This window comes from Ananas comosus, linkage group 4, assembly GCF_001540865.1.
Source record: "Ananas comosus cultivar F153 linkage group 4, ASM154086v1, whole genome shotgun sequence".
NCBI classification, from domain to species: Eukaryota; Viridiplantae; Streptophyta; class Magnoliopsida; order Poales; family Bromeliaceae; genus Ananas; species Ananas comosus.
The window spans coordinates 14,882,172-14,905,637 of record NC_033624.1 but is presented as its reverse complement, the minus strand read 5'-3'; the positions used below and the strand labels follow the sequence as shown (position 1 = coordinate 14,905,637).

Sequence of the window (23,466 nt, the reverse complement as noted above, 5' to 3'; positions counted from 1 at the left end):
CTCCTACTGGATGGTTAGAGCACCAACTTATTCCAACCCTTGTGGAGTGTGAATCAAGTAGATTATTAAATAAAGTCACATAATACAAACAAGGAGTTCCACTTCCCCTACCCTCTATATTTTTGTCTTTTTGCATCTTAACTTCAAAGCTTTCACAATCAGAAAAGTATTCACTTTTGCACGAAAAAATTTATCCTAAAACAAAACCATTTTTTGCAAAATCAAAATTAATCTTAGATAATATAATATCAATTTTTTGGAGGGGGAGAATAGTAGTATACTACTCGTTTCACTCATTAAGACTATAATATCGAAGCTTGATTCCGAAATTGATTGCTTTGAAATATATTCTCGTAGGTATTTTCTACTATTTTTTTCTATCAATACATATAAAATAACTTAATTATTATAATTAATGCACATAATTTTGGGCGACAAATTTTTTTTTAAATCGCGCCTTATTTGACACAGCATTTTGAATTTGAGTCCCACGTTTAGCCAAAAAAGCCCATGTCAACAATTTGACCCTCCCCCAACCATCTTTCTTGCTCTATCAATCAATCGATGGATCAAACACTACAAAAGTGGGAACGAGAAAAAGAAAAGTAACAGGGTCCACAACGATGAGTCTACATCAAAATCACACGAAAATAAAGTTGGAAAAATAAAAATATATATACTACAAAAACTTCTCAACTTTGTATGTATTTTTATTTTTTTATAATTATTAAATTATATTTAAATATAATATCTAAATTCTTACACAAACGCGACAAAATTTCACCATCCTTATGCGCCAAAGAGGCCAATAACTTGGGTTGTGTCACACATAAAGGACAAAGGGCTAAAACCAAAATTAAAATGGGAAAAGGACTAGAGGATAATAAAAGAGCACACCATAAAACCTCCATTCACTCCTTTTATAGTTTGGCTCATTTTTATTCAAATAATTACATCTAACTATTTTATAATCCAACATGTTTAGACTCAATAAGTTATATTTAATTATTTTGCGGTTATCAAAAGAATTTATTTTACCATTTTATTCGATAGCAAATTATTCTTTTCGATGAAATAGAGATAAAATCATAATCCAGTTAACTTTTAACTTTTCGAACCACAAGAAGGCAAAGTAAATTAAATCAAAATTTACCCTATTAGTAATGTTCTAATAATATAGAGGACCCCCCAACCCCTATTCCCATGCTCAATAATAGAGCAGCAGTGGGACGTGGCTATCAATCAACAACACAAGAAGAAGCAAGAAGCTGCTTTGGTGATGAATTGTTCATCTCACACCATCTTTGTAATTGAATAGATGTTTCAAATCAAATCACACAGACAAAAAAGCCTGCTACATAGTCCCTACTACATCCCCTCTCTCTCTCTCTCTCTATCTCTAACTTACCCTTTTTGAAAACAAGCAGAGTTTTCACTGTGGATAGTGTTCTCCACAAAAGAACCATAGTAGCTTTTATTCAATCTCTCTATAGCTTTTAGAATGCCCAGAATCTACATGAACTATGCATTTGATTAAAATCCCCCCCTTTTCTCCCCTGCATATACACTTAACCCTTTCGAACGACGCAAAATTATGCAAATATGGCAGCAAATTTAGCATTTGCGCGGCACACGTACAAATACCAAGTTTTCAGGAATATTTGCTTATGTAATTTTGCATATTTTGCAGGGGGTGTACAGGCAAAAGAAGATGCCCCAAAAAGAATTGATTGAACTCAAATGACTCAGCTGCTTAATCAAGGCTTGTCCAATATTGCGCTGTTATCAGATATCCGACCCGATCCGCGGCCCATCTTGAACGAGCCCATGGCCGAGGAGAGGCCCTTGAAGCTGCTGCTCCCCTCGCAACTGACGTTGCGGGACCGCCTCGACCGCCTCTTCGGGGAGTTGGCCCTTTCTCCGTCATCGCGCGGCTTTTCGGCCTTGGCCACGACGAGCCGAGATATACTGCGGCGACAGAAGGGGCAGGCCGGGCTCGGCAAGCAGAGGGTTGTCGGGTTGGGCTTGTTGTGGCAGCATAAGGCCAACGTGCACGCCGCGCACATTTGGTGGCCGCAATCTTGTACTTCGATAGTGCAGTGTTGGTCGAAGCAGATGCTGCACAGTTCAGCGTCGCTCGCCTGCGACAACCCGCATTCTCATACTCTCATACATGAAGCCAATCGAAACAGCCTACTGATGTTTGTATCAACTACTACTGAAAAGGCAAGTCTTATTGACTACATTCATCAAGTTGAGAAAAAAAGTGGTAGATATATATATATAAGCTACTGGTTGCAGCAAAATGCAGCTATGCAGTTCACTTTTCGTACAAATTTAAACAAAGATGCATTAACCTTGGAATAAGACACCAAACTAGAATCTGTATGAGTTTCATTACGATTATTATTGAATGGATCAGAAGAATTAGTACCGTATTTTATATGAATTAAAGTTTCTTTTCTTCTCTGGGGTGTTAGTGGGTGTTATGGTATAATCATTCTCAAACCCCCCCAACACCCACCACTAAAAAGGGTTGGAGAATCCTCTCTATCACACTTAAAAGCAAAGTAGTTACGCAAGGTATAACCCTAAAAGGCTATTAAAAAAGTTTCGATAAGTTAATAATTATCTTACTGAAAAACGAAATGAAAGGAGAAAACACTGACCTCGGAGATATCATCGTCGACTCCATCATCCGAACGCGAAGGGGATGGAACGGAGTACCTCGTCCCCTTCAATATCTTCTTCTCCCTCTCCCTATTAGCCTCCATTAAAGCGGCCTCTAACAAAGCCTTTGCGTCCGGATTGAGCTCACTAATGAACTTCAAAGGAGAAGGCCAAACCATCGGCTCTGCCGACGATGGGTTCAGCAGAGCAGCGCATGCTCCGTGGCGCCGCTTTAGAGCAACAGCATATGGAATTCTCCTAAAGAAATGACCAAATAAAGTAAACAACACACTTCTTCGACACAACTATATAAGCACTTACTATGGTACTCAGGTTAAAATTTGAAGTGGGTTATGGAAAGATCCACAGAAAAACGTAAAGCGCAAATTCACAAAATACCAGGTTGCTTAAAAATTGTCTAATGGACACTAATCTTTGCAAAATTTATAATTTACTCCCTCCAATCACAACCACATGCAAGCTTTTAATGGATTTTGTACTTTTTAAAGTGTTCCTCCCACTAGTCATTGGAACAGGTGGTGATATTACTATTTTGAGAAACCAAAAAAGCTCAATTTTAGTAAACTTTATGAGCCACAGAAGTGTCGGCAGAACCAAAAAGATAACCTGACACTAGATCAAAGGAGTGCAAATGCCAACAATTGTGTTAAGAGACATTCTAATGAATCAAAAATGTAATAATAATAATAATAACATAATGGCAACATAATTTCACTTGAATTAGTGAAAAATCAAACATAATTACTACAATTTAGACTACAAAGGATCCTCACCCAGCTGCATCTCTTTGAAGCCGATCGGCGCCCCACGCGAGCAACGCGCGCACGCAATCTAACGATCCCCCGCGGGCGGCCAAATGCAGCGGCGTACTCCCCGGAAAACTGCGACAGGAATATACAAATTCAGCACATGTAGCAAAATGGAGAAAAAAATTGTAAAGCTATTATTGTAACCATTACCCATATGCGCCGGTGGAAGAAGAAACAATAGCCCCATTGTCCAATAGAATGTGGACGCAATCGGACCGTCCTTGCCTCGCAGCGAGATGCAGCGGCGTTGCCCCGTTGTCATCTCGAACATTTACAAACCGCGCGAATCCCCTGTTTTTGTATTGAAATTGCAACAATGAAGATCAGAAACAGAAGAGCTATGTAACTTCAAATTGAAACAAAAAAATAAAGGCCCACCAAGAATCGGCAACGGGGGTGGATCGGGCTGCGGATAGAACAGCTTGCAAGCAATCCGAATGGCCGTAGTACGCCGCGTGATGCAAACAAGTTCGCCCGTTCAATGAATCAAACATTAAGATCTATAGAGCAAGTAGAAATGAACACTCGGATCAATTTGAACATCATAGAGCGAGATCTCGCGAAAAAAGAATACTTTTTTAAGTTCAAAAACATTGCATATGGAAATAAAAAGGAAAAGGAGGCAACTTTGCTCACATTTGCCCCAGCTTCGAGCAGCTTTTTCGCGCATTCGATTTTCCCGTGCATCGCGGAGAGCATCAGCGGAGTCTTTGCATAAAAAATCACACAAAAATCACACCTTTATTATGCATAAAAATTAGTCATATAAACAGGGAAAGAGACGAAGAACACTACAAAGATCGATTTTTTTTACCTGTTTGTGGCGATTTACGACATCAGGAGGAACAGAGCGATCCAAAACCATCGAAAGAACCTAAAAACACGCCAAAAAAAAACAAAAACGACAAATCTTATCCGCTCATTTATTTAACCACTGAGAAATCCGATTAAACCACCATAAATTACCCAAAAAAAAAAGGGAAAAACGAAGAGGACTCATTTGGGATCATAGGGGAGCTCACCTCGAGGCGCCCATTTGCGGCGGCGATGTGCGCGGCGGAGAGGCGGTCGTAGATGGTGGCGCGGCGGAGCAAGGAGGGGTCCGCACACAGCACGCACTCTATGGATTCGAGGTCCCCGCTTTGGACCGCGCTGAAAAATTCGTGCTCGTCGCTGGAGCGGCTACACGCCAAGCTCTGACCCATCCTCTCCGGCGACGTCGCCGCCGCCCCTCCGCCGCCGTAGGTAGCGGCTCACCACCGGAGTGGTAGCGGAGGAGGAGGAGGAGGAGGAGGAGGAGTGGGGAGGGGGGAGAGTTTTTGAGAGGAGTTTTATGGTGGGGAACAATGGGAGCAGGGGTTCATAATACGCACACTATTTAATTTTGGTTTAGTGTGAGGTGGTGTGGTCACCGTCCCGGTGAGGTTACCGCATTAGCCTTGACTTCCTCGTATGGACCCCGTGGAGCCAGAATGGTCTAAAGTGTGATGCTACACCACTTTATTATTATTATATTATTAAAAAAAACTTCAAATATTTTGGTTTTTATTTTCTCATTTTAGTACATTACGATTTAAAGTGCATCAATTTAGTATTTTATAATTTTATTTTATTTTTTTATTGTCAATTTTATTAATTTTTTTTGTTAAATTAATGATAAAGTTAAAACTAAAATGTGCTAAAGTAAATATTCAATAAACCTAAGTGCGGTAACTGAAGTTTTTTTGTATATAATTTAATAAAATATTAACGAAGGGGCTGACGAAAAAAAAAAAAAAAGAAACCACAGGATACTAACTTTATATATTTTAAATAATAAGATACTAAAATAAGAAAATACGAAACCGCATAAATGGTATTTGAAGTTTACTTTAGCACATTTTAGTTTTNTAGGTAGCAGCCCACCACCGGAGTGGTAGCGGAGGAGGAGGAGGAGGAGGAGTGGGGAGGGGGGAGAGTTTTTGAGGGGAGTTTTATGGTGGGGAACAATGGGAGCAGGGGTTCATAATACGCACACTATTTAATTTTGGTTTAGTGTGAGGGGGTGGGGGTGGGGGTGTGGTCACTGTCCCGGTGAGGTTACCGCATAGCCTTGACTTCCTCGTATGGACCCCGTGGAGCCAGAACGGTCTAAAGTGCGATGCTACACCACTTTATTATTATTATTATATTATTAGAAAAATCTTCAAATATTTTTGTTTCTATTTTTTTCATTTTAGTACCTTACGATTTAAAGTGCATCAATTTAGTACTTTATAATTTTATTTTATTTTTTTGTTGTCAATTTTATTAATTTTTTTGTTAAATTAATGACAAAGTTAAAACTTAAAAATGCTAAAGTAAATATTCAATAAACCTAAGTGTGGTAACTGAAGTTTTTTTGTATATAATTTAATAAAATATTAACGAAGGAGCTGACGAAAAAAAAAAAGAAGAAGAAACCACAGGGTACTAACTTGATATATTTTAAATGATAAGGTACTAAAGTAAGAAAATACAAAACCGCATAAATGGTATTTGAAGTTTACCCTTATTATTATTTTTTTATCTTTAATAATCAATTAAATTGCGTATTTGGAGTTTACACATACTATTATGATTCAAAAAAATATTATTATATTTTTTCAAAACAATTTAATCAACTTCAAAGATAGATAATCTAGTACAACTGCTACATAAAAAACCACATCGTTCAGATGATATAATAAAATATTTAATTTGTTTAGGGGAAAAAGATAAATATGTGTTATTTAAGGAAGAATATATGTTTCTTCTTTTTGTATCGTGGATAGAACGAATATTAAAATTTTGATTCCTTTTTTACGCTTTTATTCTAATTAAAAGTGCTAGAATAAATTATTCCACTCTCTTACTGCCCTGTATTAATTTTTCTCGATGGCAAATATATTCAAATAAAAAATATATAATGATAAAAAAAATACAGTGTCATAAAATATAATAAGTAACATATTATTTTCTATATATCAAAGTAAAATTTTGAATTGGACCATAAAGGTACGTTACATGTATTAACTCAGTCATAACAAGGATATCGATGCGAAATTTAAAGCATGTGGTCAAATTGACTATTAACTAAATCACATTAAATCTTACTGTTGGAAAATAAAATAACAAAATGATGAATATTATATTATTCTTTTTTTTTTTTTTGAGAGAGAGATGGATATTATATTATTCTGAGAAGTAAAAGATGGGGTTATTGTCATGAGGTGGTGATGGTANTATATATTTTAAATAATAAGATACTAAAATAAGAAAATACGAAACCGCATAAATGGTATTTGAAGTTTACCCTTATTATTATTATTTTTGGGCTAGTTTTTACAATTGCGTGCCTCTGCGCATATTATATTTGTACATTCTAATTTTTGACAATTTAAATTCTATTATTTCTTTACAAATTGCATGCATGCGCCGATACATATATAGTATAATTGACTAAGGATTGATAGTAGATATCTGATGAATGTTGAATTCGAAATATAATTATTTCATATTTTTGGCTTATTATTTCAAATTATATAACTTGCTATATTCACCAAAAAAAAGATATATATATATATATATAATATACAGGCTAGTTTATTGTGATAAGATGTTAGTAGTATGTTTAAAGAATCTAAAATTAGATTAGATAATGAAATGGAATAAAATGTAGAAAGAAACAGAAATGGAGTGCACGAATATACGAATGCACCGGGTGCATGCAGTAAAATGACGTACGGAGAGGGCGAGGGCATTTCTGAAAGTCCAACAAAGTCCAATGTCTGAATCGAGTCACAAGTCGATCTACACGCGGTTCTCTGAATTATTAAAAATAAAAAATAAAAAAAGTCTCTGCTGAGTACGGCGCCTCTGATCCCACGGTTTTGTACATTGAACATGGTCATTAATCTTTTTATAAAAAAAAAATTCTGAAAAACCAGTATATTTTTATAAGTAATTATTCTCTTGTAATAATATTTTCAATTAATAAAATATAATTTGTGGCATTTTATTCACTGACTTACAACGGTCATGGACTGGATTTGTTGTCCTTTTTGTGCAGGTTTTCTGTTTTTATTAATTTAATATTAATATACATTTTCAAGGCCCGTAATTTTGTTGGGTCACAAATTTTATTTGTCTAAACAACTGGAGCGCTAAATCCAAAGCATCAAATATCCCGATCGTTTGATCGCTGATTGGATGGACCAAAATAAATGTCTTAAATAATTCAAAAACTCCTCAAATATTAATTTATAATTATTAAATTAACAGCCCATTATGATAGCATAATAGATTATATTTATTTTAGAAATGTCACAAAATCGTGGGTATAAATAAAAACAATGACCTAAAATTAAAAGACATACAGATCAATATTTTTTTTTTTACTTTTTATAAAACAGATATTCAATGAATAGTAATTAATACTACTGGTGAAGGTGTTATCTTGGTTAGAATAAACTAGCGAATGATTATAAATAATAGGGATAACTTCAGAAACCCCCCTGTGGTTTTGTATTTTCTCACTTTAGTACCCTGTGGTTTAAAGTGTATCAATTTGCCTCCCTGTGGTTTTGATTTTCTCTTTTTTTTACCAAATTTATTGTTTTTTTTCCTTAAATCAGTGACAAAATTAAAATTAAAAGGTACTAAAGTAAATATTCGGTAAATCTAGATGGATCTCTGATGTTTTTTTGTATATAATTTAACAAAATATTAAGAGAAAAGCTATAGAAAAGATAAAAACAAAACCACAGGGGGGTAAATTGATACACTTTAAACCACAGGGTACTAAAGTGAGAAAGTTGGAAACCATAGGAGGGTTTTTTGAAGTTTCCCCTAAATAATATATGTAAATAATTAGAGGTATCCTCTTGTACTCAGAATAAATAATTGTAATAATATATGTAAGTTATTTTCTGAAAAAATAGTAGTGAGCAAAATTAGATTTGAGATATTAATAATATAGTTAAATTAGTTGACATGTAAAATATCTTGATTTGCTCACTAATATCTTAAGACCCTTCAGTGCGTTCTAACTCTCCATATGCGTGGGTAACTTCACTAGTAAAAGCAATAAAATTATTCATTTATCTTTCTTAGCATAAATAATAAATAAATGTATATTATTATTGAATCTGATCAAGTATATTATACATGTCTGTAATTTCTAACATGAGATAAAATCAATGATTTATATAGAAGGACCAAAATAAGAATAATTTAATATGCTTCTTTTGAAATAAGAGTAAATTAATTTGGCGATCTCTTTATTCTCAAACTTACAATTCATTGGTGATCTCTTGAGCCCCGCGCAAGCCACTTCCATCTCAAGGAAAGCCCCATTAATTTGGTTTAATTCGCTTTTTATTATCACACAAAAAATCACAGTAAATTAAAATATATTATAGAAGAGCACTTTTTACATTCACATTGGAATATGCTAAACTTACTGAGTTTCGAAATACTACATTTTCATTTAATGGAATGTGCTGCATCATGGGTTTACTAACTAAATTACATTTCTTTTTTCTGAAAATTACTTAAATAATACACTAATGTAATGGACCAGATGATATGATAACTAATGCAAAGGCGATTTAAAGGTGCGGTGCACATGGCTTGTACAAGAGAGATCTAAATAAGAATTAATGACACTAAATTATTAGGATAATACTGATCAGTGACCACACCACTTTTAAGTTGATACCTTGCTCAATGCATGACGGATCCGATTCGCTTTTAACCAACCAACTTATTTATATTTTTAATACCTTGGATAGGGTTCTTCGATTACTATACTAACACAACAGGTAATTAACACATCAATCCTTTAAGCTCTAATGAGAGATCCTCAATTAAGGTTCAATATTTTAAAACTAAGGAGTGTAGCAGCTGAGAACAATAGTTCTTTTAGTTATATAATTAAGCAAGTATAACTTGCTAGTTAAGATAAACAAAAGATACTGATTAAGTGCATGGTTTGTGGATGCATGATTTGTATTTTAATTTGCAAAAGTTTTCGAGAAGCTTGTATTGAATAACGAGCTTTGCGAAAAGATTGATGCCATTTGTTAAGGGAGTGTGCGACACGCCGTAGCACATTGATAGGTAGGGGAAAATGCATAGACCTAATTGTGCCTTTTTAATCGAACAACCTCGCGTAAATGAGGGAGGAATGCGAAAGTGCGATTGTACTGAGAAAAATTAACAAAAGGTGATCATTGTAATTTTCTTTAAGAAAATTATAGTATCGAGAAAAGCGAGAAGAATCAACATTCATTTTCTTTGTTTCATTTTATGGTTAGTACGTATAATGCACTATTTTGAAGAGTTTTTATAGGTGAGTTAATTTCCTACTTTTCATAGGAGTTTTGCTTCAAACACAAGCTTTTTTTTTTCTTCTTTTTCTCATCACACATTTGTTTTTTCCCCTTTGAACTTATGGGTTTGAGCTAATATTTCCAAACAATGCTCTGAATGGGTCAAAACTAAGAAATCACACCAAGTTATCTATTTTCTTAATTAATAAAAGCTTTGTTACTACTTGAAGTTGAAGAGTAGTCTCTATTGTTATTCTCCATTACCACACAAATTAAATACAACACCATAAGATATTTATTAATCTATCATATATATTTTCTGACCTAACAAAGAGGATTTAGGGTTCACAACTTGTAATAATTATCTACTGCTACAAGAGAAAATATCCTACCTAACACTACCAAATTAATTAACTGGTTGTAACAAATAGGTTGCATTCAAGGGAGTTGCTTATTGGGTATATTTTAACTTAAATGTATGTATGTCATATGTCACACGTAGTGTGCAAGGAACTAGTCAAATGTTTGTTAATTTCGCCTTACGTATGTCCATTCCATGCTTATTTTTCAAATGTTTTTAAAATGGCGGAATTAGTGTTACAACGTAAACTGAAGATCTCTTTTTATTCTTTTTTGTTTTTTACCAGACACATAGGCTATCGATCCAGTAAGTGCACTCCTCTGGTGTTTTTTCTATTTTGTGCTTTGTCTCGAATATTTATTGATCAATGGCGTATCTATTTAAATTTTCATTTTCATGAAAAAGAGATGAGATTATAAAACCCTTTAGCATCGAACTCAAATCGCCGCCGAAGAAGAAGAAGAAGAAGAGAGAAAGAGAGCTCACATGGGCTACAAATTCTCCACCATTAAACCATTGCAGTGGTGGGCCGTGATGGGCTCATATGGTTTCCTGGGTCGGCCCAGTTCTCTGACTCAACCGTTACATGACAAATGGGCCGTTATGGGCCAACTCTTGCAAACTTTTCTATTTAACTGTAATTTAGTAACAATTTAATATAAAATTATTTTAATTATTTGAATCAAATTTTAAATTTCATCCTTCCAACTATTATCAGCTGAAATACTTCTATATTTTTATTAACTTTAGGGGTACTAATTTCAAAACTACCTATAATTGAGGGGTCNAAAAGAAAAAAAAAGAAGAGGAGAAAGAGAGGGAGGAGTTGGGAAGGGGTAATAAATGAACAACAGTGGTAGTAGTGGCGTGGTGAAGAAGAAGAGGTTCGGGGGAGGGCGACCTCCGACGGGAACCCCCTCGCTCGCGTGGTCCTCCGTCGTCGTCGTCGTCTCCCTCCTCTCCGGCGCGTCCCTCGTCCACCGCATCTATAACCCCGATCTCGTACGTATACCCTAACCCTAACCCTAACCCCGATCCTCGAGCGCGCGCATCTCCTGTTCGACGAATTGCTTCTTAAGCTAAACGCTAAACGCTCTTCCCCTTCCTCGCAGACGATTCCTCCTGCGGAAAGCGCCGCTGGTTCTGGTGGGATCACGAAGGAGGAGGAGGAGGAGGAGGCCGTAGCGAAACCCTAGTTTCGATCTGCGTGCGATCTTGTGGTTGTGTGTTGTCAGAAGAAGTGGCGCCGGTGTTTGTTTGGTATTTGGATGTTGATTTGAGTTAGGGCTTGGAGTGATGCTAGAGTTAGGTGTTTTGAGTGGATAGTTGGAAGATTTGTTTACGATTTCTTGTTTGTTATTTATTTGATTATTTCCTTTTAAATTGATAGTAGAAGTAGTTGCATTGGAGAAGAAATTGGTTTAGATCGCCTAGAAGGAATAGGTGTTTTGATTGGATGGTGTGATCGAACGGCGTGAGAAGAAGTGGGATCATTGTTCTCTGCATCTGGATCTTGATCTGAGTTAGGAGTTTGGAGTAATGGTGGGTTCAGGGTTTCAGAGGCTCCGGAAATCACCATGGGAGATCCTATCTTCCGCGATCTTTTCTTCTATCCTTGTCGTGTCGTCTCAGTTGGCACTTGCCATGGTTCCTCACTTCTTCCCCTCCTTTTCTCTTGTCTCTATGCTTCCGATTGCAGGTTCCTTTCCCCGTCTTGTTTGCCTATTGTTGAGAATAGATAAGTTCTTTTCTCGATATCTTGGAGTTAAAATTCTCTTCTGCAGGTGTGGTTTTTGTTGCGACTGTTGTGATCGGTAGATGGTGTCGGCGGCTCCTTGGCGTACCTGCATCTGCTCCGGCTTTTGTTCTCTTCAATGTATTTTTTCTTTGGGGAGTGTACATTTGCATTATACGGCAAGGTACTTCTTTTTTGCCACTGCTAAATTCATTGCAGTTTGATGAATATATATATCATTCTTTTCTTGGAATTGCATAATGAGAAAGAATATAGACTAAATCACGTGAGAACAGCTCTTTTATATTTTCAAATGCTTGTGCTAATGACTATTGCTATCACAACGATGCTGATCTCAATAAACATTAATGTTGATTTGTGTTGCAGCTGTTCCTTCTTTGTTGGATGCAATTCTTAATGCTGAGTGTGCTCTGCTATTATTTGGACTTTATAGGTTGCTTCATCCTCATAAGTTTCTGTCTCCTCTTTCATTCATGTAACTTCAATTGATTCCTTTACCTGGCTGAATAAGTGAAGTGTGTTCAGGATTTGTCTGGCACAATATCAAAGATTGCTATTAACCTCCCGCATTGTAATTGCAGGATTTTTTCTAGCGATCCGGGAATGGTTTCATATGACTCTTCGCGTTCAACAGAAGCCAGTTGCAATGGTTTCTCCGATTTCAGCCAGTGTGAGGTTTGAAAGTGTGTCTTACGTGTTTATCTGTTGTAGCTTCTTAGATGCATAGTTGTCATAGTAAAGGCATATTGTAGTTTTGTTAGGCATGCGGTATTTCATGTCTCAAATATGGATTAGCTGATATGTTGAACTTTTCTATCATGAGTATATATTTATTAACCGTGCTGTATTCTTATTTTTTATACACTTTGTTGTAAGAGTTCCTGCACTTTTTCACTTCCATTAAGGGGACGTTTGGATTGACGAATCTATAGATCCAACGTAACTCAAGTGCAGTGGTGTTTGAGTTTTCTTGAAGTGTGATTATTTTTTTGTTGTTTGTTTTAACGTAACTTGTAAAGTCTGAAAGTTAAATTTAATTACTTCTTCTGTTTGTTTTGATATAACTTGGTGCTGGTGAAATTAGTTTTTTGAATTCCATTGTTTGTTTTCATATAAGTAAGTAGATCCCTTATCTCCTGAATATAGTGGTAAACTTACCCCTATAAAATTTAACCTGTTAAATAATTAAAATTTTCATTATTATTTAAAGGTAATCCTAATTTATTGTAAGTAAGGTAATTTTAACCCATTATAGAGGAAGTAGAGTTAGGTTTTACTATTTAATAAATTTTTTAGAGAAGGTTGAGTGTGGCGGAAGTCGAGTTTGGTACTTTAGAAGGGAAAGTCGAGAGTAGGTGAAGTAGAAGTCTAACGTAACTTTAGTTACATTATATTTTTTACTTACGCCAAAACTGGAACTTGAGTTCCACCCCTACACTTACACCAAAACAAACGACCCCTAAATTGAGAATATGGAAATCATGCGTTTATTTGTTAATTTGCCAAACATTTGATAGCTTATGGATAAGCTTTAGTGGTAGCGAAGTGGTTTATATCAGCTAAATAATAATTTTCTATTATGACGCTTTTAGTATTATTGAGAATTAGCCGCTTGTACTAATTTTAGCATTCTTCCTCTTTTTTTTCACCCTTCTTTTACACTTGTTTTGTTATTTGTGCAGAACTCTTCACTGTTTCCAAGGGTAAGATACTGCACTAGCTGCAAGACAAATATTAGAGGATTTGATCACCACTGTCCTGCTTTGGGAAATTGCATAGGTACCGCATTCTTTTTGTTGCTTATGTGATAGGTTGGTCCTTTTGTTGTTTCACCTGTATACAAAGTACACATGTTTTACTTTGGTAATCATCAACATCATGTGTTTTGCAGGTCAGAAAAATCACCGGCTGTTTATGGTCCTTCTAACTGGATTTGTTATTGCTGAGTCTTCCTATACCATGTGTTCAACTCGATGTACGTTATTTAAATCAGTAATTTAGTTGATAGACTGTTGACACTTTGTCAAGCTAACCATTTACATTGGTAGATGCTTTGCAAATGCTTGCTATATAGATGGTGATATTTTACTGCTTATTGTTCCTTGTTGTTTTTGATATTTGTTACAAAACCCTTTTCTTGTTATAGATTTATTCTAGGAGTTATATGTCAGATATAAGTACAAGCCACTAGGGAACTAATGACCAAGTACCAGGGGATTATATTCCATATCAGAGATAGCAGCTAGCTAACTATCTTGATTGTTGTATGAATACTCCATTTTTCGGTTTAGGCATTTATTGAAGCAAATAACCCAGTCTGAAATATCAATTATTGTTACTCTGAAGTGGCACATGCATTTGCTTTTTGGATGGTGATGATATGAGCTCCATCTATTTCACATATTTTTTTAATTCTGTATTAATTTATATTTATTAATGCTGGAACAGATATCACAAGATTCCTGAATACTTCAAGAGTAGGATTAGAGGTATGTCTTGCATTTCATTTTTTCCCCTCTTGTTTGTGTAAACTGATATCTCATTAATGATTCGTATGTTCAAAATGGGAGAATGTCTGCAAGTCTATTCACTAGACCTTTTTTCAGCCATCAACCCCTTTTTTTTTTTTGGCGACTGTTTTCAGTGTATTTTTCCGACATTTTTCCATGCAAGATCTTTCTGTTAGTTTTACAATTGGTGTGGACTGTTTTCAGTATATTCTTTTAGTGTAAATTTTTAATTTAACTTATAAATGTGCATTATGTGCATTGTTGAGTTATTTCTTGAATATTTTGCTTGACAGGCTAACCTCTCCCTTAACATGGTCATCAGCACAATGCTATTCTCTATCCTCCAGGTGCTATGGCAGGTTTGTTCATCCTTGCTTTCCAAGCTCATATACTCTATGACTGTCCATGTTGTACTGCAGCCGTAAATAATTTAATGGTTGACTTGATACTGCAGAGGATGATAAGTTTCTTCTTGTATCTCTCTAATGATTCTTGCAGTGATTTCAACCAGCAATTAATGATCATCAGCTAAGTTTGCGTTTGAGTTAGGTTAACATGCGTCTAATAATAAATCTCGTATATAACTGGTCCGTAAATTTAGAGTATTAATTATGAGAAAAATCACCAATTATTATAATGCCGACTGTCCAGTTTCTACCGAACCGATTTCATCTATTTTACTCGTGTTTTATTCTGTGTGTAAATTTTTCACATGCTTCCTCTATTTCACTCTCTGCGTATATTTTTCACATGCTTCCTCTCTATTACTCTTGTGTAAATTTTTCACATGCTACTTGATGAGATAGGACTTGTTGTTATTAAGCCAGTTGGCTTTATTTGCTTGTGTTTGGGTAACTTTCTAAGCTGGTCGGGCCTCTAAATTGGTCATCTATTATAAGTTAATTTTCAAATCAGTTCCTCCTCTTTGGTTCTTTTGTGCATCTGTACATTTCTTTAATGCTGCATCTCTTATTCTCTCCAAGTGATCAAGTATGAAACCATTAATTCTGCTTCTCTAGTAGGTGGTTTTCTTGATGTGGCACCTTTATTGCATCTGCTTCAACATCAAAACAGAGGAATGGGTAATTCCAATGTTAATTATCCTGGTTTTGGCTATTTGCTTGCCCTTTTCCCTCTACTGTTGCTGAAAGCTAATTTAATGTGCATATTCATTTCAGATAAATTGGCGGAAGTATCCCGAATTCCAGCTTAACATTCCAGCTCCAGCTCAACAAGGTGCTTTTAACAGACTATTCCGAAGGTTATGAAATGCGTTTGCCTGTTTCCTTTAATGCGATTATCATTGCATTGTACTTTCTCAGGGAGTGCATTCTCCGAAATCAGGTTTTTTAATCCCTATGATAAAGGTTTTGTCGGCAACATAAAAGAGTTCTTGAAACCTAAACACTAGATACCGATTTTCAGAACTAGACCGAGGCCGAGGTGTTATTTGCGAGGGCTCTTAAGGAGATTTTGTTTTGGGTGGAAAGTAAAAGTAAACCGGTTTTTTCTAATTGTACGTAGAATCAACTGACTCATGGCATCTATCTGCGAGAAAAGGTCATCAGAAAGGAAAGGCGTGGCATGCGACCTTTCAAACTCACCTCACCTCAGGTTTGATGACAATGAGCTTGCGCTCGAGCAGAGCAAAAGCTTTTTCACTCTATGAGCCTGTTTGGTTGAAATAATTTTTTGCGTTACAGCATTTGTTGTGCCTGATTCCTAGTTTCGTGAAAAACCTGGATTTGCTTAGTTGTGATCAAAACCACCGTTGGCAAGTGAAACCATCTGATTGATTGAGATCATTTCGTTTCTGCTATTTAGTTGAGAGTGATTGAGATCACTTCGTTTCTGCTATTTAGTTGAGAGCAGCATGGTTACCTGCCTATATTGTTTATTTGTTGCTACCTGCAACGTAAGTGTTACAAAACTCTAGAATCTTTATGCATGATTAGTCATTAATTGGATGGTGATTACGTCTGTTGATCGTTTGCTCCGATATGAATATCGATCGTGGATTTTAAACCTATCTGGTGCCAGGAATATATATATATATATATAGAGTTCGGCTACTGTGCTATTAATAGCACGAAGCACTTGGTGCTACCAAGCTTTCTGCCGTTAGATCTACCTTTTTCATCATTTTCATCCGTTAGATCATACTATTCAACCAACCATCTACTCAACCCTAGGGGGTTCATATTATCCTAACTACACATTTCTTAATCCAATGGTCAAAGACTTGGTGCTATTAATAATATAGTAGCCTAGTTCTATATATATATATATATATATATTATAGGCTGGGGCTGTTATATTCTTATGAGTATAGATTTTATACTCATAAATTTTTAACTGTTGATTGATGGGATATGTCGTTAGGATGATGGTGGTTCCTATTTAGAATGATAGTAGCTCTCTAGAGTTGAGTGAGTAGTTGATTGAATAGTATGATCTAATGGGTGGAAATGATCAATGGAATAAATTTAAGGATCGAAAACTTACAAGTATAAGGGAGTCAATATTCATAAAAAATATAGTAGCCGAACTCATATATATATATATATATAACAATGGAACGCCAAAGTTTGATAAAATAGTATCCTTGTGAATTACAGTTTTGGGGTTTACGAATTTAAGTTGAAAATGATTTCAGGCGAAGATCTGACTCTGCCTATGATTTGTTATTTGGTTCGGCTGTTGTTCGTTTTCCGTGTGGCATAAATTCTATTGGCAGTCGTATCTGTCTGAACATATAGTTTAGAGAAATATAATTTAACATGTTTAATAAAATTTATTTTTGTTTATTCAAAAAATGCATATGCAATTAGTCAGAATAAAATACATCGCAAAATTGATTTTCCATATGGTACATGCAATTCCATAAGGGAGNTATATATATATATATATATATGCATATGCTGGGGTTGCATACTCTTATGAGTATAGATTTTAAACTCATAAATTTTTAACTGTTGATTGATGGGATATGTCGTTAGGATGATGGTGATTCCTACTTAGAATGATAGTAGCCCTCTAGAGTTGAGTGGGTAGTTGATTGAATAGTATGATCTAACGGATGGAAATGATCAATGGAATAAATTTAAGGGTCGAAAATTTATAAGTATAAGGGAGTCAATACTCATAAAAATATAGTAGCCGAGCTCATATATATATATATATATATATATATAACAATGGAACGCCAAAGTCTGATAAAATAGTATCCTTGTGAATTACAGTTTTGGGGTGTACGAATTTAAGTTGAAAATGATTTCAGGTGAAGATCTGGCACTGCCTATGATTTGTTATTTGGTTCGGCTGTCGATCGTTTTCCGTGTGGCATAAATTCTATTGGCAGTCGCATCTGTCTGAACATATAGTTTAGAGAAATATAATTTAATATGTTTAATAAAATTTATTTTTGTTTATTCAAAAAATGCATAGGCAATTAGTCTGAATAAAATACATCGCAAAATTGATTTTCCATATGGTACATGCAATTCCATAAGGAAGTTAATCAAGATGACATATATGTAAATAGAAACGATATCAAAAAGACTTGTTTATAGACTTAATGCGAGTTGTTATTTATCTCGCTGGGTGTAACTTTTTTAAAATGGTTTTTCTCTGTTGTGGGTGAGACGGAAAATAATTTGGCCTTCTCTAAAAGAGCGTAGGCTGATAGTTCGGATACTTTGTAGTGAGGTTAATGGTCTGATTAGAAAGCTTAAGCTTATTAAGGTGAAAAAGAAAGTAGTTTTCGAGCCACATTTATTTGGTTCTAAAAAAAAGTGCAAAGAAAATCTATTTTANAAAATCAAAATCAAGATTAAATTTAAATTTAAAAGTAAAATGGCCAAAAAAATGTAAAATTAAAAATGGTTAATGTGGGTTTCAACAACGGAACAGTAGAACCGCGTAACGTGCTGCTACAGCGATACGCTCACCGCAAGGTAAGCGTAAACGCGGAGTTTTATGATGGAAATCCCACGAAAAAAATTATTTTGCGGCGAAAGTGATGAAACTGTAGAGGCGGTGATTTCACCGGGGGGTGACCGGACTCGCGAAGCAACCCTGGACGACCCATCAAAATATGGCCCGGCCCAACAAGGGACCAAACTCGATGCGACGCGACGCGACGCGATTTGGGCCTAATCCATTGACTACTGGACTATGCATGGGCTTTCCCCCGGCCCAAATACATATGCGATGCGATGCGACGCGATTGGAGTCGAACGGAACTGTAGGGTCCAACACCCGGCGATACGGTCACCGCGCCTAAGCATAACCTTAGAATCTTCTGATGAATACTACGCGAAAAAAATTATTTTGCGGGGAACGTGACGAAACTGAAGCGGAGGTAAGCTCACTGGGGTGACCGGACTCCCGTAGCAAGCCACCGCTGTTTTGGACTACCCATCAAAATATAACCCGGCCCGATATGGGACCAAAACTCTGTAATTATTTTATGGATGGATAATTCCCGTATTGCAACTTGTCCTTGTACTTACTTACTTGAGCACTTTATAAGGTTTGAAATTTTTTTAACACATAGTTACAAATAAATATCGAATTTTTCTATCAATACATTCAATCGTATTGCACCAAATTGAATTTGTGTTTTAAGGCTTTGAACTGATTTTATGTTTCCTGCAGCGAGACAGCTTTTGAAAATTATAAAAATTTGAGAGATTTTGAGGATAAAAATATGCTTACATGAGATCCCACTTAAATAACACAGATGAATATGCTTGGAAATATACTCATAATAATCTTCACGGTGTGACAAAGTTTTGTGACACATTTAAGATTGTGACGGTGTGACAAACTTATGTGACACATTTAAGATTGCGAGTGTAAATCAATTAAAAGTCTCGCCATTGTACTTATATACTTGGCAACATATTAAATGCTAACAACACATGAAAAACATATAAATGCATCATTCTGAATCCTGAATCACGTGTCGCAGTATTATGTAGTTGTATTTTGAATACAAACAAATAGACATGAATGAATCAAACATACGAATCAATCTCAGAATATGCAAGGCTCAAAAAGCCAAAAGGATTTCAAGCGAAAAGATTTATAAAAAAGAATATATATATATATATATATATATATATATATATTCTTTTTTACAGTTGAAGGGGTTTCATATAAAGGTGGCATTGATGTACTATATTAAATCACCGGCCAAAACCGAAACTTTCCGTTTTTGGTAAAAAACGAAAGGTACCAAAAATGGACTTTACGAAAGAAGGCCGGTCTTTTCACACAGCCCACCTAAATCTAACCCGGCCCGTTAACAATACTTGGGATAGGGCCTGGACCGGCCCACTAAAATATCGGGCTAAAATGTTACGACAAAAAAGGGCCGAGAAACGGGCCCCGGCCCAAAAGGGGCCTAGCAGTGGTGCTCACGTGAGTAGCACGTGCTTTGTAAAGTCCGTTTTCAGTGTGTTTCGTTTTTTACCCAAAATGGAAAGTTTTCACTTTTGAGGGGTGAATTATATTGATCGCACTTTTAAGTTTTTTTTCCCCCTTTTTTTTTTTTTTAAGGAATTAGGATTTTCCAAAATATTTTATATATGGATAATTCCTGTATTGTAATTCGTCCATGTACTAATTTTTTACTTAGCTCTCTAATTTTACAATTTTAATATATTGTAATAGATAAATAATGAATTACTCTATCAATACATTCAATCTTATTGTTGTGTTTATGTTCCACGCAACAGGGCAGCTTTTGAGAATTAGAAAAATTTAAGAGAGATTTTAAGGAGAATAATATGCTTATCATGAGATCCCACTTAAATGACACAGATGAAAATGCTAGGAAAAATACTCATATAATTTTGATGGTGTTACAAACTTATGTGACACTTTTAATATTGCTGTGTGCTCGCCATTACAGTTGGTAACATATTAAATACTAACAACATATAAATACATCATCCTGAATCCTGAATGAAATGTTGCAGTATTGTGTAGCTGTATTTTGAATACAAACATATAAACATGAATAAATCAAACATACGAATCAGTCTCAGAACATGCGACGCTCAAAAACCCAAAAGTATTAGAAGCGAAAAGATTTATAAAAAAGAGAATGAAAAAAATCAATCTTTAGTAAGTGGTATAACTGTACACAGCTCCATTGTAGCCCACGGGCATTTTGTAGAGCACTGCAGGGTTCGGAACAAAGCCATAGCCACTGCCGTTGTCGAGCTTCGCCGAGCTCACTTGGCCCTGCATACCATCTCTCTGGAGCTGCATCCACACATGCTGCTCCTGCACCAGCAGCTGCTGCTTCTTCTCCATCTCCGCCATCTGCACGTAGGCCGGCGGCGGCACGCTCAGCGACGCCACGAATGGGTCGCCACCGATCACCCGCACCGTACCGTCCGGAGCCGGGAGTGCCAAAACCTGCGCGCCCCGTCGGCAACCCGGGAGCCGGGAGTGCCGCGCTGCTGGCGCTCCCGCCGCCGCTTGCTTGCGCGGCCGCGTGCTGCCGCACCGTCCCTTGGTCGTACATCCCGTTCAGCAGCAGCGGGTCGAAGCCGCCGCCCAATGCGGCCTTCTGCTTCGAGAGGCCGCTCGCCGTCTCGACGAGCGCCAGCTCCCAGTCGGCCTTCCCGGGCTCCGCAGCCGGTGTTTCCCATGCAGAGGTCGCTTCGGCGTCTCCGTCCGAAGGGAACGCCTCCCACGAGCCGTTACTACCAGTTCCGCTAGCGACCGCAGCTGCTGGCCCCGAGAAAAGCGCCAATGCAAGCTTGTTCCCCTGCTCGTCCGCGGTCGCAGAATCTTCCCTAAGATCCACCAAATCGCCCTGTTGCTTCGTTGGCACCGGTGGCGCCACCGGCACCGGCTTCTCAATCTCCGGCTCCGGTTTCGGCTCCTCTTCTTTGTAATCATCAGGAGCAGGGAGTGCTCTGATGCTATTCAGATCCTCCACCAGTGGTGGTTTCTCTTCGCCTTCTTCCTCTCTAGCAGGGCGCGATACAACAGGCTCTCTCTGCGGGCTCTTCGGCCGGATCGCCCGGTCCCTCATGAACCCTTCTAGGGTCCCCAATAGCTGATCGGCGATCCGCTGCACATCCGGGTACTCCGACGACCGCGCTACACCCGTGTCCTTGCACCACCCATAGAACGAACACAACTCATCAATCTGCTTTGCCGCGGTTGCGTACGCCTCGAAAGCCTTCCCGCATTCCTGGTACTCCATGTCGAAGAACCGGTCGAGGATCGCAGCCAACACATCAGAGATATCGGCGTAGAGCTGGAAACTCTCTTTAACTACCGGATAGAGCGCGATTAGGATCAACCGGTTGTGCTTGGCCGCACCGGAGGGGCGGCAAGCTAGGACGCGGTTGAGCAACTGCTGCAGCTGCTGCATTCGACCTAACAATTTCTCCGTATCCATCTCTCTTACGGGAGTACTCTGGGGCGCGGTTCTCATGCTTCTACTTTCCTCGTCGACGGCACGAGAAGGAGACCGCCACCGGCGGCCGCCGTTTTCGGATTGTTTCCGATCGAAGAGCAAGCACTCGAGGCGCTGATCGAGGTAGAGCGCGTACGCGCGCGCGAATGCAGCGTGGTCCCAGGAATTGGAGTGCGCCTCGTCGCGGAAATCCGACATGTTGAGCAGGTGGGCGCCGCTGGGGCGGGTGGTGTAGAAGATCTCGCGGCGGAATGCGGGGTCGCCATCGGAGAGGAGGCGGTGGAGGAGGGAGAGGGACTTGAGGACAACGACCCAGTCTCGGGTGCGGGAGAGGCGGCGGGAGACGGCGGACACACAGGCGGCGACGAGGCCGCGGGACAGGGAGGTGAGGCGGAGGATCTCGCGGAGGTGCTTGTCGTCAGCGGGCTCCGGGTCGTGGCTCGTGGCCTTGATCACGGCGACGTCGAGCTCTGACTCGACGTTGCTCGACACCTTGGCTATGCTGATGCTCGTCTGGTCCTTCACAGCGCCCAGCACCTTCTTCAAACTGCTCGGCGCCATTTCCTCTCTCTCTCNGGCGACGTCGAGCTCTGGCTCGACGTTGCTCGACACCTTGGCTATGCTGATGCTCGTCTGGTCCTTCACAGCGCCCAGCACCTTCTTCAAACTGCTTGGCGCCATTTCCTCTCTCTCTCTCTCTCTCTCTCTCTCTCTCTAAACCTTGTAATGTATTTAACTCAATTGAGCTGATGAAGAAGAAGCATGCAAATCAAATAAGAAACTGATATGAATAGCTAGAACAGATTGAAGGATCAAAATTAAAGTATCATAAGAGATTATACACTCTGTTTTGGCACTCTCTCTAAACCTACTAATGTATTTAGCTCAATTGAACTGATCAAGAAGAAGCATGCAAATCAAACAAGAGACTAATATGAATAGCTAGAATAGATTGAAGGATCAAAACTAAAGTATTATAAGAGATTATTATACAACTCTGTTTTGGGACTCAATTCCATTCCAAATGGAATTGAATTGATTCTCAGTTCAATGAATTCAACTGAATTGAATTTAGATTTTACAGATTTGGCTTTTTTTAAAAAAAATTTAAGCATATAATCTACAGGAAAATTAGAAAAATACTTTTGGATAGAAAGAAAAACTTAATTCATAATAAATTGGACATCAAATCATCTTATTCAATCACGCTTATTGTAATCATTCTAACTCATTACAAAATCATACTAAATCGTGTTAGAATTTGTTTTCAAACAACTTCTTTCATAGAATGTGATGCACAATTCCGTTCAAATATTGCTTTCCAAACAAACTATCAATCGAACTATATAAAAAAGGGTATTATTTATCTATGGATAAAGCTGTATAAAACCAAAAATATTCCAAAAAAAAAGGAAAATGAAATAGAAAAATGGTTCACCTTCACAAGAATTTACTATAAACCCTAGTATAAGTCTCTTCCCCTTCAAATCACTGTAGCTTTGCGTATATCTCCTCGATTTCGATAGATGAAGTGGAGAAATCTCGCGATCTCGCTCAAAT

At 37.5% G+C, this 23,466-nt stretch overlaps 3 protein-coding genes and 1 pseudogene across 3 annotated transcripts; 2 read left to right on the top strand and 2 right to left on the bottom strand.

Moving 5' to 3' along the window:
* Positions 1,270–4,813, bottom strand: LOC109708548 (E3 ubiquitin-protein ligase XB3-like). Its single transcript, XM_020230341.1, has 8 exons — positions 4,523–4,813; positions 4,315–4,374; positions 4,137–4,208; positions 3,879–4,000; positions 3,651–3,791; positions 3,465–3,572; positions 2,670–2,928; positions 1,270–2,141 (listed from the first exon to the last, which is right to left on the bottom strand). The coding sequence occupies exons 1-8, from the start codon at positions 4,703–4,705 to the stop codon at positions 1,758–1,760; spliced, it is 1,329 nt and encodes a 442-aa protein (XP_020085930.1). The 5' UTR covers positions 4,706–4,813; the 3' UTR covers positions 1,270–1,757.
* On the top strand, positions 10,988–11,446 carry LOC109708550. The gene is made up of 2 exons (XM_020230343.1): positions 10,988–11,195; positions 11,306–11,446. Exons 1-2 carry the CDS (start codon positions 11,037–11,039, stop codon positions 11,387–11,389), a joined length of 243 nt encoding a protein of 80 aa, XP_020085932.1. The 5' UTR covers positions 10,988–11,036; the 3' UTR covers positions 11,390–11,446.
* On the top strand, positions 11,696–16,426 carry LOC109708549 (palmitoyltransferase ZDHHC17-like). The gene is made up of 11 exons (XM_020230342.1): positions 11,696–11,892; positions 11,978–12,112; positions 12,316–12,382; positions 12,531–12,624; positions 13,632–13,728; positions 13,841–13,924; positions 14,398–14,438; positions 14,753–14,818; positions 15,482–15,541; positions 15,638–15,695; positions 15,782–16,426. The coding sequence occupies exons 1-11, from the start codon at positions 11,733–11,735 to the stop codon at positions 15,868–15,870; spliced, it is 951 nt and encodes a 316-aa protein (XP_020085931.1). The 5' UTR covers positions 11,696–11,732; the 3' UTR covers positions 15,871–16,426.
* Positions 20,319–23,466, bottom strand: LOC109709317 (annotated as a pseudogene).

What these genes read in the sequence shown, in the direction of transcription:
- LOC109708548 (XM_020230341.1), bottom strand. Translation starts at nt 4,705, where the DNA reads ATGGGTCAGAGCTTGGCGTGTAGCCGCTCCAGCGACGAGCACGAATTT. An exon ending in ACCCCCGTTGCCGATTCTTG is followed by an intron (nt 3,792 to 3,878) that starts GTGGGCCTTTAT and finishes ATACAAAAACAG; the next exon opens with GGGATTCGCGCGGTTTGTAA. An exon ending in TCGACGATGATATCTCCGAG is followed by an intron (nt 2,142 to 2,669) that starts GTCAGTGTTTTC and finishes GGGTTGTCGCAG; the next exon opens with GCGAGCGACGCTGAACTGTG.
- LOC109708550 (XM_020230343.1), top strand. Translation starts at nt 11,037, where the DNA reads ATGAACAACAGTGGTAGTAGTGGCGTGGTGAAGAAGAAGAGGTTCGGG. An exon ending in GCATCTATAACCCCGATCTC is followed by an intron (nt 11,196 to 11,305) that starts GTACGTATACCC and finishes CCTTCCTCGCAG; the next exon opens with ACGATTCCTCCTGCGGAAAG.
- LOC109708549 (XM_020230342.1), top strand. Translation starts at nt 11,733, where the DNA reads ATGGTGGGTTCAGGGTTTCAGAGGCTCCGGAAATCACCATGGGAGATC. An exon ending in CATTTGCATTATACGGCAAG is followed by an intron (nt 12,113 to 12,315) that starts GTACTTCTTTTT and finishes TTTGTGTTGCAG; the next exon opens with CTGTTCCTTCTTTGTTGGAT. An exon ending in ACATCAAAACAGAGGAATGG is followed by an intron (nt 15,542 to 15,637) that starts GTAATTCCAATG and finishes TATTCATTTCAG; the next exon opens with ATAAATTGGCGGAAGTATCC.